The 17,828-nt window shown below is 35.3% G+C and overlaps 2 protein-coding genes across 2 annotated transcripts in view; one reads left to right on the top strand and one right to left on the bottom strand.

Moving 5' to 3' along the window:
• The window catches only part of LOC107558703 (small glutamine-rich tetratricopeptide repeat-containing protein beta-like), a 19,439-nt gene extending 13,599 nt beyond the window's left edge, over positions 1–5,840 (bottom strand). Inside the window, exons 1-6 of the mRNA XM_016242369.1 lie at positions 5,746–5,840; positions 4,995–5,110; positions 2,222–2,325; positions 2,003–2,078; positions 1,709–1,808; positions 1,525–1,629 (exon numbers count right to left, since the gene is read on the bottom strand). Coding sequence (XP_016097855.1) covers positions 1,525–1,629; positions 1,709–1,808; positions 2,003–2,078; positions 2,222–2,325; positions 4,995–5,110; positions 5,746–5,795 — 551 coding nt within the window. The 5' untranslated portion in view covers positions 5,796–5,840. The remainder of the gene's footprint in view (positions 1–1,524; positions 1,630–1,708; positions 1,809–2,002; positions 2,079–2,221; positions 2,326–4,994; positions 5,111–5,745) is intronic.
• A 2,817-nt stretch (positions 5,841–8,657) lies between these two features.
• The window catches only part of LOC107558702 (thimet oligopeptidase-like), a 13,637-nt gene continuing 4,466 nt past the window's right edge, over positions 8,658–17,828 (top strand). The window contains exons 1-11 of the mRNA XM_016242368.1: positions 8,658–8,729; positions 9,286–9,542; positions 9,622–9,770; positions 11,514–11,618; positions 12,731–12,833; positions 12,913–13,073; positions 13,593–13,728; positions 13,978–14,344; positions 15,549–15,750; positions 16,073–16,259; positions 17,751–17,828. The exon at positions 17,751–17,828 is cut by the window's right edge and continues 6 nt beyond it. Coding sequence (XP_016097854.1) covers positions 9,314–9,542; positions 9,622–9,770; positions 11,514–11,618; positions 12,731–12,833; positions 12,913–13,073; positions 13,593–13,728; positions 13,978–14,344; positions 15,549–15,750; positions 16,073–16,259; positions 17,751–17,828 — 1,717 coding nt within the window. The 5' untranslated portion in view covers positions 8,658–8,729; positions 9,286–9,313. The remainder of the gene's footprint in view (positions 8,730–9,285; positions 9,543–9,621; positions 9,771–11,513; positions 11,619–12,730; positions 12,834–12,912; positions 13,074–13,592; positions 13,729–13,977; positions 14,345–15,548; positions 15,751–16,072; positions 16,260–17,750) is intronic.

The raw sequence follows: 17,828 nt of genomic DNA, 5'->3' as shown, positions 1-17,828 counted from the left end.
AGGAGTGGCTTCGCAACAACTCTGTGACTGTTCTTGAATGGCCCAGCCAGGGCCCTGACTTAAACCCAATTGAGCATCTCTTGAGAGACCTAAAAATGGCTGTCCACCAACGTTTACCATCCAACCTGACAGAACTGGAGAGGATCTGCAAGGGGGAATGGCAGAGGATCCCCAAATCCAGGTGTGAATAACTTGTTGCATCTTTCCCAAAAAGACTTATGGCTGTATTAGATCAAAAGGGTGTTTCTACTAAATACTGAGCAAAGGGTCTGAATATTTAGGACCATGTGATATTTCAGTTTTTTTTTTTTAATAAATCTGCAAAAATGTCAACAATTCTGTGTTTTTCTGTCAATATGGGGTGCTGTGTGTACATTAATGAGGAAAAAAAATTAACTTAAATGATTTTAGCAAATGGCTGCAATATAACAAAGAGTGAAAAATTTAAGGGGGTCTGAATACTTTCCGTACCCACTGTATAAACTCCTACCCCTAATTGAATCGCGATTTGTTTAGCATCTCAACCGATTTGAATCGTCACATATTTGAATCGATTTTCATCCGGCTCGCGGTTCATCGTTACATCCCTATATTCTATTCTAGACGGTAACGTTGTTCATGTATTATTAATACAGATGTTCAAGAATAAAACCAAATTGGAATATTTTCAAAATGGAATTTGTTCTCAACACAAATTTTATTCCTAATGCAGGCAAATTGGTAACTGTATGGGAATATTAATAAATTAATGATAAAACACAACTTGGCTATTTAGAATCATATGAATTAAACAAATAATGAAAGGACAGTTATCAGTATATTTAGTATTATTTCAAGACTATTACCAATATTTTAAATGACCTTTTATTTTTATATTTTCATTTTAATTTTAGTTTACGTTTGAGTCATTTTTTGTTTTTTGTATATTTTTATTTAGCTTTTATATATTTTCATTTCAGTTTTAGTTTTAGTAATATTAATACATAAACATATTTTATTTTATGGTTGCGTTTTGTTTATAGTTTTTGTTATAGTTAGTCTTCATGGCAACATTTCTACGTTTTTTAAGTTCATGTTTATTTATTGCTATACTATTCTACACTATATATACTATTTCTATACTATTATTTATATATGTATTATTTCTATAAGTACTTATTTACTAATATTTTGAATTAGCATTTATTTCTATACTTTTAATTGTTCATTTTAATTTTAGTTCAGGTTTTTGCCATTTTTCGTCGTTTTGGTTTGTTTTTTATTATTTTTATTTAGCTTTCCTATTTTTATTTCCATTTTAGTCATTTTAATACTTATTTTATTTTATAGTTGTATAACTTTTTTATAGTTACTCTTTACGGCAACATTTCTAAGTTTCATTTAAGTTCATGTTTTTCATCTAATATTTGTGTTTTACATCATTTCGGCATTATTTCAATGAACCAGAAGCTATTTTCAACAATTGTAGTTCTAGTTAACAATATCAACACTGACCGTTATGGCACAATAATTGAAGCATCTTACCCCATTCTGCCATAAGCTTTACTGTACGACGGGTCGATGGCAATCGCTCGCTCACAGTCTCCCGTAGCCTCTGTGTAGTTTCCCAGCTTACTATGTGCCGCGGCCCTGAGAGAACAATCCCAGCAGTCAACACCAAACATAAAAACATACGTCTCTATGACTGACGCATTCTCAACGCATTCACCTGTTACAGTAATACACTGCATTTCTTTGGTCCAACTCAATGGCTTTTGTATAACAGTCCACAGCGCTGCTATAATTCTCCTCTTTCATGTGGTTATTCCCTGATAAAGACAAAAGCATGTGAGTGCACAGAGCATCGGGAATACAGCATTCATCAATTATTGATCCTGGTTTTATTTGCATCATTACAATGGAAAGATGTGATGACAGATGCCATTTAGTTATACATAATGCATCCTGACAAATTAATTGAAAAGTGTTTTTAGTCTAAGTACAGCAGGAAAGTGTGACATGCCCTCATTTTTCAGCTGCTCAGCTCTCTCGATGTCCTCTGGAGATGGAAACGTCTCAGGTAATGAAACAATATCATTCTGTAAACGACAATTAGACAAGAGTCTTTGGGAAAGGAGGCAGAATGCTCAAATCATGCTTGCTGCATAATATATTGAGTAATAAAAACCAGTACTCAAAATAATGAAAGAAAAACAGGTCGGGGTGTAATAAATGTAGTTACTTTGAGGAGGGAATTGAGGAATATCTCTCTCAGCGGCTGAGGGGCGGCAAGATGATAGTCACTGGAGCTGATCTTGAAAGTCGTCTCCAGACACTGTACTGCAACTATAAACAGGAGATTAATGTAATCATATTATTTTTTCAGTAGGTGCCATTATATCCAGAAAGAGTGCCATTACACTGCTCATATGTGGGTGTTTTGAATTGTTCTGTGAATATAGTGTAAAGTGTAATCTGTAAAACATGTCAAATGTTTTACTGTGATGTTATGTTTTGCTGAGATATAAATAAATAATTTCAGAATTTATTTTGTAAAAATGAATGATACCCATTTTTACACAAATTATGACTGTTGCACAGTTGTGATGTCATTTCTCTCATTTCCTGTCAATAATAAAGTGTATATTTTATATACATTTTTATGTCAATAATTAGTGTACTTGGTACACGGTCAGTGAAGAGCATGTTTGGGATGAGACGTGATGTGTGATAACAAATAAATATTACTCATTAACATAATATCCAGGTGAATTGCATTTTAGTTAAATTATGCAATATGTATGCCTTTTTGTATTTATTATTAGTTATTTGTGTCTATTTAGGATACATATAATGCTCACTATGCAAACAGACTTGTAGTTGGACATTTTATTATAAAAATATTGAAAATGTACAGCAATCTTTGGGATACCAAACATTTGGTCTCAGTTTAATTCAAAACAACTGGATATTTGATCCTTTACCTCTTTGTTAGCTAGGCACCGTATTCTGCTCCACTGGAAATCTAATAAACCTCCAACAACCTCCCAATGGCTAGTGGATACCATGTTTTTTTGAAACTGGAAAAAGTAAGATGTTCTGGGAAAAGTAATTTCTTCAATAAATGGCATCCCTTTATAGCTTACTTCAGGTCTCTTAATATTCTACTAATATATATATATTTGTATTAAGTATATATTGTATTTTATCTATTTGTATTACAATGACTACTATTTTCTATAATTAGTTGTATTCTTTATTTTATGATAGTTTTGTAGTTATTTTATTTACTTTAAAAAAAAATCTTCCGTTCTAATTCTTCCGTTCTAAATCCGTTCTTTCTTTCTTTTTTTTATTGGTTATGTATTATGTTTGGGTTTGGTCTTAAAATGTAAAAAATATATATATATTACTTGTTGTAATAATATTTGTTTTAATAAAAAGTTTGAACGTAAAAATATTGAAAATGTAATTTAAATGACGTCAAAAAATGTGAAATGTGATGGAGCTGGTTTAGAAGAAATACCAGGATGCTCCTGTAATGAATGTAACATACACTTTTGGACAATGAACTAGTGAGCGTGTGAAAAGTGTGTGGGAGCTTATTTTCTAAATTGAGTTTATTTTTCGGCTTTTTTTCTATTTTTTGGTCCAAAAGTGCCCATAGTTAAAGATCATAAAGATGATTTCATGTATACACAAACTCATCTAATTATTACAAATGAGATGTACACAAAATTGCTGAAATAATAGTAAAAAAAGTAAATAAATAAGAGCAGAAAATGTTCATAATGTATTATTGACAAATCATTCAGATTGTGGAACTGACACACTGCAAAAAATGCTTTTATGGTAAACATTGTCTTGTTTCCAGCCAAAATATCTAAAAATTCTTAAATCAAGAAGGATTTTCTAGACAAGTAAAAATGATTGTCTTGTTTTCAGAAAAAACAAGTCGAATTCAAGTGAGTTTTTGCTTGAAACAAGCAAAATAATCTGCCAATGGGGTAAGAAAAATAATCTTGTTTCAAGCAAAAACTCACTTGAATTCGACTTGTTTTTTCTGAAAACAAGACAATCATTTTTACTTGTCTAGAAAATCCTTCTTGATTTAAGAATTTTTAGATATTTTGGCTGGAAACAAGACAAAAGATCTAAGCTAGAAAAGCATTTTTTGCAGTGCACAAGGGTTTTATAGCTATCCGCTCCATTAACATGCTCTTGTGAAAAAAGTGCAAATAAATAAATAAATGTAATAATAATACTTATTATATGAATATGAAAAGTGCAAACTGAATGTATTGCTTTTATACATGTAACTGCAAGTTATTTACAATGAAATGAAAATATATTGTACTTTAAATTTATATTAAATGCAATTTGCTGAGCTCTCCAGCTCTTTTTTTGGCCCAATTACATAGGACTTCAATACATCTGTATATTTAATTTCATAATGACTTGTATTGTTTATGAAATACAGCATGGTTAAAGTGTACCGCTGAATGCACCGACAAGCATTTATGATAAACAAGAATATAATGCTATTTCTCTTGAAACTTTTCATGCATATATTATTAATTACACATTTGCAATGACGACATTGCAATTTTGTACATTTCTACGTTAACTTTAATATATTAACTTTAGATTAAACTGCTAATAACACACTGAAGTTAAAATGATAAAAACCAAGTACTTGTGCTTTACTATCTTTGTCAGAATAACAGTACTTATTAAAGCACAACAAAAGATTTGTTAAAACATGACGTTTCAAATATACTTGAATAATGGTTATCAGCAGTTCATGCCGATAATCTCATCAAATATTACCCAGCTGATCCACCTCTCTGATAAATCAGGCCGATATATATCACTAATAATAATGATGTGGTTCCAAGAGCTTGCTGTGGTGATTTACCGTCCCTCTGACCGAACAGTGACCAGAATCTGAACAGCCAGCCCAAGAGTAAAAAAGGCCTGTGACTTTCACTGTTTTAAGCACGAGGGTGACCTACCTTCCAGACTTTCCTGTTCATCTGAATTCAGCGAGCCACAGTGAGTCTGATCTCTGAGGAACTGGATGATAGAATACGCCAAGCGCTTTTCCACTGCCATGCTGTCTGGGAGAAACCTGGGGAAAGATTTGTTGGAAAAGCTGATTCTTTTTAACTGAATCAGAACATTACAGGAAAAGCTGGCATGGATGGGTCAGCTGAAAGAGCAACAATCATATAACATAATCATTTTCCACTTGCAAAATATTCACTAAAACAGAAAACATGATTAATAAATGTATAGACTGACAAGGCTGTCAGTACACTGTGCACTTGACTAGATGTACTATACTAAGCATATTTATACAAGTCATGTTGCTGCAGGGGTTAATTACATAACATTCATCTATCAATGACTTTATAAGCTTCTGCTCACCAAAGCTATATGCTCGTATTATGAAATATAAAACGGTTCTGGTCCCCTTACAGAGTGCATAGGATAGTTTCATGCGACTGTAACACACAGTGAGTTATTCACGGATAAATAGCACAAGCCAAAACACATATGAGGCAGTTATGCTGACAAAGGAATCCGCATGTCCTCCCACAACATGAAATATGATTTAGTGTCAGGTATAAGTCACAATAACCCCGTTAAGTGCAGCTGCGCCTCACAGATGGGTGGTGTTTACACTGGTTTACACAGAGGAGATTGCAGGAGCTGCGATGGCTGAACACATTCGCAGTTTAATTCACGGACAGAAGGAGAGACCTTCGCAAGCGTAGGTCTCTGGTGCTCTCTCCAGGACCCCCGCGTCTCATATTCAGCGCAAAAACATCAATAAGATGATATATTCTTGAGGATGCTGTGCGCGCCCCCGCCCACCTACCTGGAGAAAGAGGCTGCAGCGCTCGCGCCAGACACAGCGTCGCGTCAGACTGACGCTCTGCACTGCGCATGCGCCGCCGAGCCGCGCCGGAAATATGTCTGCTCGAGAACTACAATAAAGATTTTATGAATCGTACTACGGAAAAGGGGCTAATTTATATAAGGTGTGTGTGTGTGTCTGTCTGTGTGTGTGTGTGTGTCTGTGTGTGTCTATGTGTGTGTGTGTATTTGTGTGTTTGTGTCTATGTGTGTGTGTGTGTGTATTTGTGTGTGTGTGTGTGTGTGCGTGTATTTGTGTTTGTGTGTGTGTGTGCTGGTTTATATATCCTGGTGGGGACTTAAACCTGACTACACACAGACTCATGGGGACTCGTGTCACGCAAAGGCTTAAAAAAACATACTAAATGGTGTTTTATGAAATTAAAATGTGAGGGGTAGGTTAAGTTTGTACAGTATAAAAACCATTACACCTATGGAGAGTCCCCTTAAACCATAAAAACAAACCTGTGTGTGTGTGTGTGTGTGTGTCCATTATTTATTTAATTATAATAGCCTTAACTGACTCGAATTCAAATAACTCTGTACACTGGCAAGAAAAAAGTAAGAGAACCATTTTACATTTTCTGGTTGTCTGCATAAATTGGTCTTAAAATTCACAAATATCAACAAACACAATATTTCTAAGCTAAAAAAAACCCCACAAACAATCATCATCTTTCGTGTCTTTATTGAGCACACTCATTAAACATACAAAGTGATGGTGGAGAAAGTAAGTGAAACACTGGGCTTCTGGTGTCACTAAATGCCAAAGGAGTCAGATGTTAGCAAACCAGGAGTCCAATCAATGAAATGAGAATAAAGGGGTGGTTTAGAGCTAAACTGACTCGTATAAACACCCAAACAGTGTCAGTGTGCTTTTCACAACCCTGTTGAAAAAAACAGCATATATTTTGAAGCAAGGCTGCTGGTTTGAGGTGGTTTAAGCTGAGCAGGAGCTAGTTGCTTAGGACCAGCACATGACCAGCTCAAACCAGCAGCCATGCTTCAGAACATATCTAACCAGCATATGCTGTTGTTTTTTTTCAACAGGGAAGCAGCATTAGCTGATGTGAGCCATGCCTCGCAAAATATCTCAGAAGACCTCTGATCAAGAGTTTTTGATATGCATGGAAAGGGTTACAGAGTAATCTCAAAGACTTTAGATATTCATCAGTCCACGATGAGAAGTGACGATATATTACTGTGGCTACTCTCCATAGAAGTGAGTGCCCAGCCAAGATCTCGCCAAAGGCACAACGCAGAATACTCAATGAGGTGAAAAAACACTAGCTAAAGACTTGAAGCTGGTTAACATCTCCGTTCATGAGTCAACCATACGTAAACCATTGGACCAACAGGAGGTACACCATGAAGGAAGCCACTGCTCTCCAAACAAAACATTGCAGCATGCATAAAGTTTGCCAAAGACCATATCTTGTGGACAAATAGAACATGCAGCATGTATGGCGTAAAACGAAAACAGCGTACCAACATGAAAACATCATCCCAGCAGTGAAGTATGGTGTGGAGGGAGCATCATGATTTGGACTGCTTTGCTGCCTCTGGCCCTGGACCGCTTGCCATTGTGGAGGATAATCTCAAGGTGGCTGCCCGCAAGCTGAAGCTCAGAAGAAGCTAGGTGATGCAGCAGGATAACAACCCTAAACATTTAAGTAACTCTACTACAGAATGGCTTCCTCCTTTTGGAGTGGTCCAGTCAAGCCCAGACCTCAACCCAACAGAGATGCTGTGGAATGACCTCAAGAGAGCCATTCAGCAGACTTCCTAAGAATATGAGTGAGCTGAAGCAGTTCTGTAAGGAAGAACGGTCCAGAATTACCCCTGGATGTTGTGCAGGTCTAATATGCACAGCTATAGGAAGCGCTTGCTTGAGGTTATTGCTGCCAAAGGTGGTTCAGCCAGTTATTAAAGCACTGTTTCACTTACTTTTTCCATCATCACTTTAAATCTATTTATGACATTATTTTTGACAGCATCCTCATTTTACAGCATTTTTTACACAAGTGCCTAAAACTTTTAACAGTACTGTAGCTTTGCAGGTTTCTTGAAGCATCTTTGCCACAGTTCTTCTGGATTTAGTCTGTCCAAGTTTTTCTGTCATAAAATAATATACACATTTATGGTAATATCAATACATTAAATAATATTACATTTACATTTAGTCATTTAGCAGACACTTTTATCCAAAGTGACTTACAAATGAGGCAATAGAAGTAGTTCAAATCAACAAAAGAGCAATGATATGCATTAGAATTTATGATATTATTTATTTATATAAACAATGTAAATAATAAAGTGAAATAATTATATATGCATGTCTGTGTCCCCTATTATATATGAAATAATAAATAATACGAATAAATGAAATAACTTTTAATGTTTTACATATGTTGTCCATTTCATTTTTCATGTAGGCCTATATTTTAATGTTTATATATATACTGTAATAAAAAAATGTTGTTTTGATGTCAAATAAGTCATGCTTGTTAAAGCAGTGTTGCTGTTGTAAAGTTGTACAGCTACAGTTGTGTTGCTGGGTTTTAAAGCAGGTTTGATTTTTCTTTCTTTCTAATCAGTCTGTATTTACAGGATTTTTGTGTAATGTACGTGTAAAATGGAGAGGAAAAAATCATGCCACCGTTATCTGTTTAATATCCATAAGCCAATCTTTCACCGCATTCATTAATTCTACCTTGTAGCCAATCAGAACGCTCTGTCTGGAGAACGTCAGGTTACGTAATTAATATGCACACTCCAAGCCTTCATCTAGTACTACTAGTATATTGGTTTAACAGTCGAGTGTGACGGTAGGAGTTGCACTCCTATGAAACTATAGGCATGCGATGTTACCCTCGGCATTTCTGTGTTATTTAACACACTTTATGCTGTTTGACTGGGGTGCCATTATTACTACTGTAGTAACCAACTGCATGAACCTGACTGGGCTCTCGTAGACAAACTATAAATGTTCAGACTTACTCGGCCTTCTTACCTTACAAAGTGTTAGTATGAGAGGATATCTGGTTTTAATCAGGTTATCGCATAAGCTTCTCTGAAAAGTAGGCAATGCAACTGGCAGATGTGAAGTAGTGTAAGTGTAGCACAAGCAGATCAGGTTCACATTCCCTATTTTGAAAGACATGTGAAAGTGCCCATCGTTAGTACGGAAAACATTCACAGCATGCAGCCCTGCACAGCACTCAGGTTTCTCTTCTTTCAGTATTATGTATACAGTAATGTGTAGCTTTTCTTTTTCTAAAGTTACGAGAAGCTACACTACATACAAGTGCACATGCAAATGTATGCAGGCTAATCATTTTTGCACAGTGGCCAGTCACTGGCTCTTTCTTTAAAACATTGCAGAGTCATTTTGTCCAGCTCAAAGCTCAAGATGACACTTCAGAATGGATCAGTCATATCCGCCCACAGCTGCTCCAGCACAGCGGACAAGAACAACAACCTGCGATGGGACCTGGCCCCAGAAGAGATCAGACACCAGACACAGAGACTGATCCAGCGGATAAAGCAAGCCTATGACACAGTGGGCTCGGTGGACATTGGGAAGGTGTGCTTTGAGAATACACTGCAAGTCATTGCAGATGCAAACGCAGATTATGCCGGTGAGTGGTGGAACAATAACGTACATATTAATGTATATATTAATATTAATCTTATTCACTGTTCTGTGCTCTGTTTCAGCTTCACGGCATGTGTTGGACTTTCCTCAGTATGTCTCTCCATGTAAAGAGGTGAGATTGGCGAGCACCGAGGCTGACAAACGCCTGTCGGATTTCGATGTGGAAGTGAGCATGAGGGTAGACGTGTTTCAGAGACTTATAGCTCTGCAGGTAACACAATGCAGAGTCATGCACAAAAATGATTCTGAATAATTTTGCTACTCTGCACTCGTCCATTTTATTTTATTTTATTTCTGTATTATCCTTCTATACTATTTTCATTTATTATCCTTCTATTTTATTTTATTCTATTGTTATTACATTTTTTCTGTATTATCCTTCTATATTATTTTTATTTTATTTTCAAGTTTCAAGTCAAATGTAGCACCTATAAGCAAGTATGCGATATTGGACACAGTTGTGGTGTGTCCTCCTCTCAAGTTTCATGAAAAATATCTTCATTTGCATTTCGAAGATGAGTGAATCTTGTGTTTGGAACAAACTAATTCGATTTCTTTTCCATTCAAGTTCAGTATTTTTAAATGTTAAAACCATTTTTATTAATATCAACTGCTTATTACATGGTTTAGTGGGTGATTGTCTTGAATGAACAGTGTTGGGGGTAACGCGAGTTACGTAATCAGATTACTTTTTTCAAGTAACTAGTAAAGTAATGCATTACTTTTTAATTTACAAGAGAATATCTGAGTTACTTTTTCAAATAAGTAACGCAAGTTACTTTTTTTCCAATGTATTGACTAACAGCTCTCCTGTCCCCATGTTGAGAGAAATCAGATGTTACTGTAGTTCTAAAATAAAAATGAATATGCATTAATTCGTCTCACTCACACAAAAAAAAAAACAGATTCAGTATTCCTCAAAATGAATAAAAATAATGCAACTCAGAATATAACGCAAACCTTCAATAATTAAATGTTAAACAACACAAATATGCTTTATGTATTTAATCCCATTCTATTAACCAATGTCTTTGCTTCTGGCCTTCGATGAGTCAGTTCAAGCGTACTAATAAGCACAAATTACTCTAGACAAACATTTGTGTGTCTTTGTTTATTGCTGAAGTGTGTTGAAATTTCTTCTTCTGTATTCTACTGTACGGACGTAACTGTACTTTCCTTCAGCCTGAGGCTTATTCATTTCACTTTTGGTGTGAAAAGGCTTTTATATTTGCCAAAAATATAACTTTTTTATTTTAAAAACAAACAAGCAAGCCCTGTCCAGATTTAAAAAGTAACATAACGCATTACTTTCCATAAAAAGTAACTAAGTAACGTAATTAGTTACTTTTTTATGGAGTAATGCAATATTGTAATGCATTACTTTTAAAAGTAACTTTCCCCAACACTGTGAATGAATATGTGCAGTTGTTTTATGATTGGAGGTCATTACTATGGGGTCATATAAGATCATTAATATCTGTCAGCGCTCATCATTGGAGAAATTAATCTCTGGGTCCTAAAAAGTCATCTGGCAAGTTGACTGCCAGGTCCAGTTTTACAGGGGTGACCCATAAAAAGGCATTTGACAGCGTTGGCTGAGCCCATTGAGGTTTCACATAGCTGATTTGCACATTAAAATTGGACAATTTGAGTGGAGATCTCTCTTTGGAGTGAGCAGGATGCTATTTTCTGCGGTTCTACTCTAATTCTACTCTCCAGGGCATTTACTGCCTGTCTAATTGAGCTGTAATGAAATGATCGCACCATTTCTTCTGAAGGCCAGTGTGGCGTGTCCTCATTTGTGACCCTGTGGAAGACTCCATTCACAGGAAAGCATGAGTGCGGTGTTGGGCTCATGTGGTGCAGGTCTGGCCTTGTGTCAGAGCCGCAGCAGTAAACATAACTACAGGCATTCACAGTGCGTGCCTCAGCCTTTCCCACTTTATCTTTATAGGAAAAACAATCCGGTGATTTATTGCCCGAGTCGGAGAGATTCCTGGGACGACTCTTAAAATTAGGGAAACGGAACGGATTGCACTTGTCCAAGGATATGCAAGAAGTAGGTTTGTTTTGTTTGTTTACTACAGGCTTGTGTGCGGATGAATTTGAACAAACTCTTACTACTGATTTTCGGTGTATAAATGGGCTTATTATAGAAATGGACACCCAAGCATCTGCTGCTAAAAACAGGCAAATACCCCCCCATTGGCATTGAAAAAATTGACATTTATGTGTGAAATGTTTTTATAATAATAATAACAATGAATTTTAAATAATAAATGTACATTTAAAATCCTATATAAAATATACAATATCAAATAAACAATATAATTTTAAGGTATAATATTAAATTGATAAATGTAAATCTAATTTAAAACAATTTAATATTTATAACTTTGCAGGGTTTCTGTGGGTCTTTAAAAAATTGGTCCTTTTTCAAATTAAGCCCTAAAAAGGAAAGTCTTAAATTCATAAAGTCAAGGCATAAAGTCAAATTATGAATATCTTCCTCGATTGTTTTGTTTTCCAGTGCAAATATCAAAAATCCTTAAATCAAGATGCATATATTTGAGATGCAAACTGAACATATGGAGTCTTTTATTAGAAATGTAACAACATTGAGTTTAAGCTTTAAACAAGAACACCCATTTGTTGGTGGGGCATAAAAATTGAATTAAGCTTTTTTTTTTTTTACCCCATTGGCATATTTTTTTTTCTTGTTTTAATCATTAACTCAATTTATTTTGATCCATTTCTCAGAAAACAAGACTTTGTATCTTATGTCATTTTGCTTCTCAAGTGCATGCATCTTGATTTAAAAATCTGGAAAACCAGACAAAAATACTATGAAGAATATCACTTTGTATTGTACCTCAAGTTGTATTTTCAAACTCTGAAATATTGCTAATATAAGACATTTACAGTCTTAGAGAAACCATATTGTATTCCATTTAATTAATTTCTTAAACGTTTTTTTTACATTTACCAACATAAAATCTCCAGAAACCCCGCTTTGTGTTTAGCCAGTGAAAAGATGGAAAGTAGAATTTTTTACTTCTGGCCTCACTGAGCAACCAGAAAAAATCCTTACTGTTGAGCCCTGGAAAATGTAAAAAAAAAAAAAAGTTATTGATTATTTTTTATTGCTCTTGTTTTGTCATTTTTACTCAGGAAATCAAGTCAATCTCTAAGCAAATAAGTAAACTCTCCATTGATTTCAACCAAAATCTGAATGAAGAAAATACAATGCTGTTGTTCTCGCAACAAGAGCTTGGTAAGCATGTTTATCTATAGTATAACTTCTGTTTTAGTGAATTCATCTTGTACACAGTTTTCCTCCTTCCTTTCTCGAGTGGGTCTTGCGGAAAGCTACGTGAATGTTCTTGAGAAAACAGAAGATGGGCGGTATAAAGTCACCCTTGCATATCCCCACTATTTCCCTCTGATGAAAAGATGTCATGTTCCCGAAACCAGGAGGAAGATGGAGATGGCCTTTCACAGCAGGTGCAAAGATGTAGGTTCAGCTCGAGCATGCTTTTAATCAGACTTTGCATTCAGTTAAAGGTTACCCCCAGGGCATCCAAGATGTAGGTGACTTTATTTCTTCAGTAGAACACAAATGAAGATTTTTAACGCAAACCTTTGCAGTCTGTCAGTCTTATAATGGAAGTGAATGGGAATCACAGCTTTGAGAGTCAAAAAAACCATACACAAACAAAACCAAATTAAACCCTGCGGCTCGTGACGATACATTGATGTGTAAAGACATGAAACGATCGGTCTGTGCAAGAAACTGAACAGTATTTATATCGTTTTTACCTCTGATTCACCGCAATGTCCGAAGTGTCCTGAGCACGTTCTCAACAGCTTACCTCCAGGGCATCCAATATGTAGGTGACTTTTTCATTTTTGGGTGAACTATCCCTTTAAGCTTTGGAGGTTCAGCGTAACTGGAATCAATAAGTTGCCGTTGAAACTGTCATGGAAATGAATCCTAAAAGTAACGTTCTAATTGCACTGTTAATGTTTCCAGGTGAACACTGCTATCCTGGAACAGCTGATTGAGTTGCGGGCAAGGCTAGCCAAACTCCTGGGCTTCAGCAGTCATGCCAGTTATGTGCTGGAAATGACCATGGCCAAAAATTCAGAGAATGTGGCACAATTTCTGGGTGTGTTTCTTCTCTTTTTGTTTGGCTCTTTCTGTTCAGGATCAGCGCTTTTGTAGATATTGGCAGCAGCATCGGCCACAATAAACCATATTGGTTTGATGAGTAGACAAAATTGCTGAAATTAAATGAATTATTTTACTGTTTTGGCAGCAACAACATTAGACAGGTGCTCATAGTGTTTTAGATCATTTCTGTATGCTGCAGTTTTGCTCCTGTCTACATGATAGTTATGTTTTTGTTGCTCAATAGATGAGTTGTATAAGAGGTTGAGACCAGTGGGCGAGCAGGAGCGGCATTACCTGCTGTCACTCAAACATGCTGACTGTGAGAGGCGGGGCTTGGAGTTTGACGGACAGCTCCACGCATGGGACATGCCCTACTACATGAACCAGGTGGAACAAGTGAAGTTTGCAGTGGATAAGGACAAACTGATCGAGTACTTCCCTCTGGAGGTGGTGACCGAGGGCCTGCTGAACATCTATCAGGATGTGTTGGGTCTGAGGTTCCAGTGGGTGGAGGATGCTCTTGTGTGGCACGACAGCGTCAAACTCTACTCCGTACTGGACTCTGTGACTGGAGAGGAGATCGGACAGTTTTACTTGGACTTGCATCCCAGGTAAACCATTCATAAAAAGTAATGTGGTGCAACCAACATGCAGAAAAAAAGGAAATTATATTATAAAGAGGAGACCCTCTTGACTGTCTATCAAGGCCAGTAAGCCTTAACTTGACCTTTTTAAGAGAAGGCAATGCTAGTTCAATTATAGAATGTCATGTGGTGCAAGTCCCAAAAACATCAGGATATTTATGAATTAACTTAGCTATGAAATAGCTAAATATATTTAAACATCTAAAATAACATCTTGAAAAATGTTATGTAAAACTAATGCTCTCAAACGATTAATCGCGATTAATCGCATCCAAAATAAAAGTATTTGTTTACATATTATATGTGTGTACTGTGTATATTTATGTATTTATAAAGACACACACATACAGTATATATTTAGAAAATATTTACATGTATTTACATGCATACATTTATGTTAATATAATATAAATATATTTAATATATAAAAAAAATTCTTAAATGTATACATGCATGTGTGTGTATTTATATATACACATGATAAATATACACAGTACACACACATATATTATGTAAACAAAAACTTTTATTTTGGATGCGATTAATCATTTGACAGCACCATTAAAAACGTAGATGTGTTAAAGGTGTAATAAAAAATCATAAAAAAAACATTATATGTCATTGACCCATAATCAGCCAGTGTTGTTATTGTTAACTAAAACTATTCATTTTAATCACGTTAACTGAAATAAAGCTGAAATAAAATTTAATATTAGATAAAAAAAAAAAAAAAAAGTGATGTGAAGATGTTGCTTTGGTAACGTACTTAATTGAAATTAATTCAAGTTGCGGTGAATAAAATAGTTAAAGCTAAATAGAAATATAAAACAGAAATATAAAAAATAGAAATACAAAGTAAGCACATAACAATTAATCAAAATTAAACTAAAATAAAACTAAAACTGAAAGTACAAAAAAAAAACTCTTAAGTACTATAATAGTTCATAATCTTAAAATAACACTACATTTTCCACTAGCCTGGAAATTCATGCTGATCTAAACTAAACAGGGTTTGTTAACTTAAATTACCCCAATGCATTTCTCTTAAGAGTCTGCAGATGAAATCCGATGAATACTTCATGTCCTTCTCTAAGGAACTGGCTTATTGGCATTTGATGTAATGACCAGAAATAGTCTTGATCCAGATTTATTGGTCTGTTTTACTCTTCAGGGAGGGTAAGTATGGACATGCTGCATGCTTTGGGCTCCAGCTAGGATGTCTCGGGCCTGATGGGAAACGTAGGATGCCTGTAGCTGCCATGGTGGCCAACTTCACAAAACCCACAAGCAGCTGGCCTTCCCTCCTGCAGCACCATGAGGTGGAGACCTTCTTCCATGAGTTTGGACATGTCATGCATGAGCTCTGCTCCCGGGTACGGCAATATTCTCACACATAAAGAAAAAGAAGTTCTGAAAATTCTGAGACCACACTGAATGAAAATAGCAAATCATTAAGAAAAGTGGTAACACTTTATTTTAATGTGTCCTTGTTACACATGTACTTGCTATTATAGTAGCAATTAATTATGCATAATTACATCCAAGTAACCCTAAGCCAAACCCTAAGTATATAGTAATTGCAGTTAATTAATATTACTCACTAAATGTATAATTACACTGTAACAAGGACACCTTAAAATAAAGTGTAAGCGGAAATGTAAGTGGTGGTACCAGATGTGATTTTCTGTGTCACAGACCCGCTACGCAGAGTTCAGTGGGACGCAGGTGGAGACTGATTTTGTGGAGGTGCCGTCTCAAATGCTGGAGAACTGGGTTTGGGAGAAGGAGCCTCTCAGGAGGATGTCTCGCCACTACAAAGATGGCAGCCCGATCCCAGACTGTCTGCTAGATAAACTCATTGCGTCTAGAGTGGCCAACACAGGTCAGATTGATCCCACATACATAATTATCTATATAATATCATCTATGTGTTAAAAAATAGGTGTTTGAACTTTGAATAAGTAACATATACTGTATAGGCCTTCCATTACATTTGAAATTAAATTGTGACCCTGAACCACAAAACCAGCCATAAGGGTAATTTTAAGAAATTGAGATGTATAAATCATATGAAAGCTGAATAAATAAGCTTTCCATTGATGTATCGTTTGTTAGGATAGGACCATATTTGGCCGAGATACAACTATTTGAAAATCTGGAATCTGAGGGTGCAAAAAAATCTAAATATTGAGGAAATCATCTTTAAAGTTGTCCAAATGAAGTTCTTAGCAATGCATATTACTAATCAAAAATGAAGTTTTTATATATTTACGGTAGGAAATTTACAAAATATCTTCATGGAACATGATCTTTACTTAATATCCTAATGATTTTTGGCATAAAAGAAAAATAGATAATTTTGACCCATACAATGTATTGTTGGCTATTGCTACAAATATACCCCAGCGACTTAACACTGCTTCTGTGCTCCAGGGTCACAATATTCAGGTTTAAAGGTTAGATTTATCAACATATTTAGTGTAATGTTTGGCCAGTGCTGTTTCATTTGGGTTTTACAGTATATTGGTAAACAAATTGGTATTGTTTTAAAAAAAAAAAAAGCTTAACCATTTTTTTTCTTCAGTAATAATTCTCATTAGATTCAGTGCAATTTTACTTTATTTTATTTATGTAATTTTGGGGGTTAGTTTGCTCAGTCATTACAATGTCGCAATGCAAAAATATCCTAATGGTCTTAAAAATAGTCTTCCTTTTCTTAATACAGAAAATATTTTCTTGTCTCTTTCTGTTGATTTTGGCAAGACAATCTTTTCTGCTATAATTTTATAATGTTTTGATGCCTGATTTCAATGTATTTATTATGAAGTACACTCACTCAGAGACTTTTTTTAAGTTTTACTTTTAGATTTTTCATCATATGTCAATTTTTGACATATGACAATTTCATCATATGTCAAAGTCTTGTATGATTTTAACTGCTGTATTTTTGTGTTTGCTTGCTTTTTATTTTGCGTTTGTGTAACTCTTGTATTATTCCAACTCAGTTTTTGCCACAAAGATAGCCGTAGATACTGACATGGCAATAAAAATAAATAACTACTACTACGGAACCCTGTGGGGGAAGAAAACATACAAGCATGTTCAGATTTGTAAAAGAAAAGTGGTTATTGGCCTTGTTATAAAATATTGGTTATTGATATTGGCCAAAACTTAAAAGTCTCTGTTTCATTATTGTAACCAGTCAATTCCTTTAGTAACAGTAACTGTTACACTCACAACACTTAATTACTGCAACATTCTTCTGAGATACTGACAGTTTTTGGTATTACTTTAAAAAATATGCACTATATATTTGTGGTGAAGTGATGATTCACACATATTCAAACATATGTTTGTACGTCCATGTTCACAGGTCTGATGAACCTCAGGCAGATTGTTCTCAGTAAAGCTGACCAGACGCTCCACACTAAAGACAGAGCGGATACTGCAG

The sequence above is a fragment of the Sinocyclocheilus grahami genome, unplaced genomic scaffold (genome assembly GCF_001515645.1).
Source record: "Sinocyclocheilus grahami isolate Dianchi unplaced genomic scaffold, SAMN03320097.WGS_v1.1 scaffold655.1, whole genome shotgun sequence".
NCBI classification, from domain to species: Eukaryota; Metazoa; Chordata; class Actinopteri; order Cypriniformes; family Cyprinidae; genus Sinocyclocheilus; species Sinocyclocheilus grahami.
Note: the sequence above shows the minus strand (reverse complement) of the source record. Positions and strands in the feature narration are given on the sequence as shown.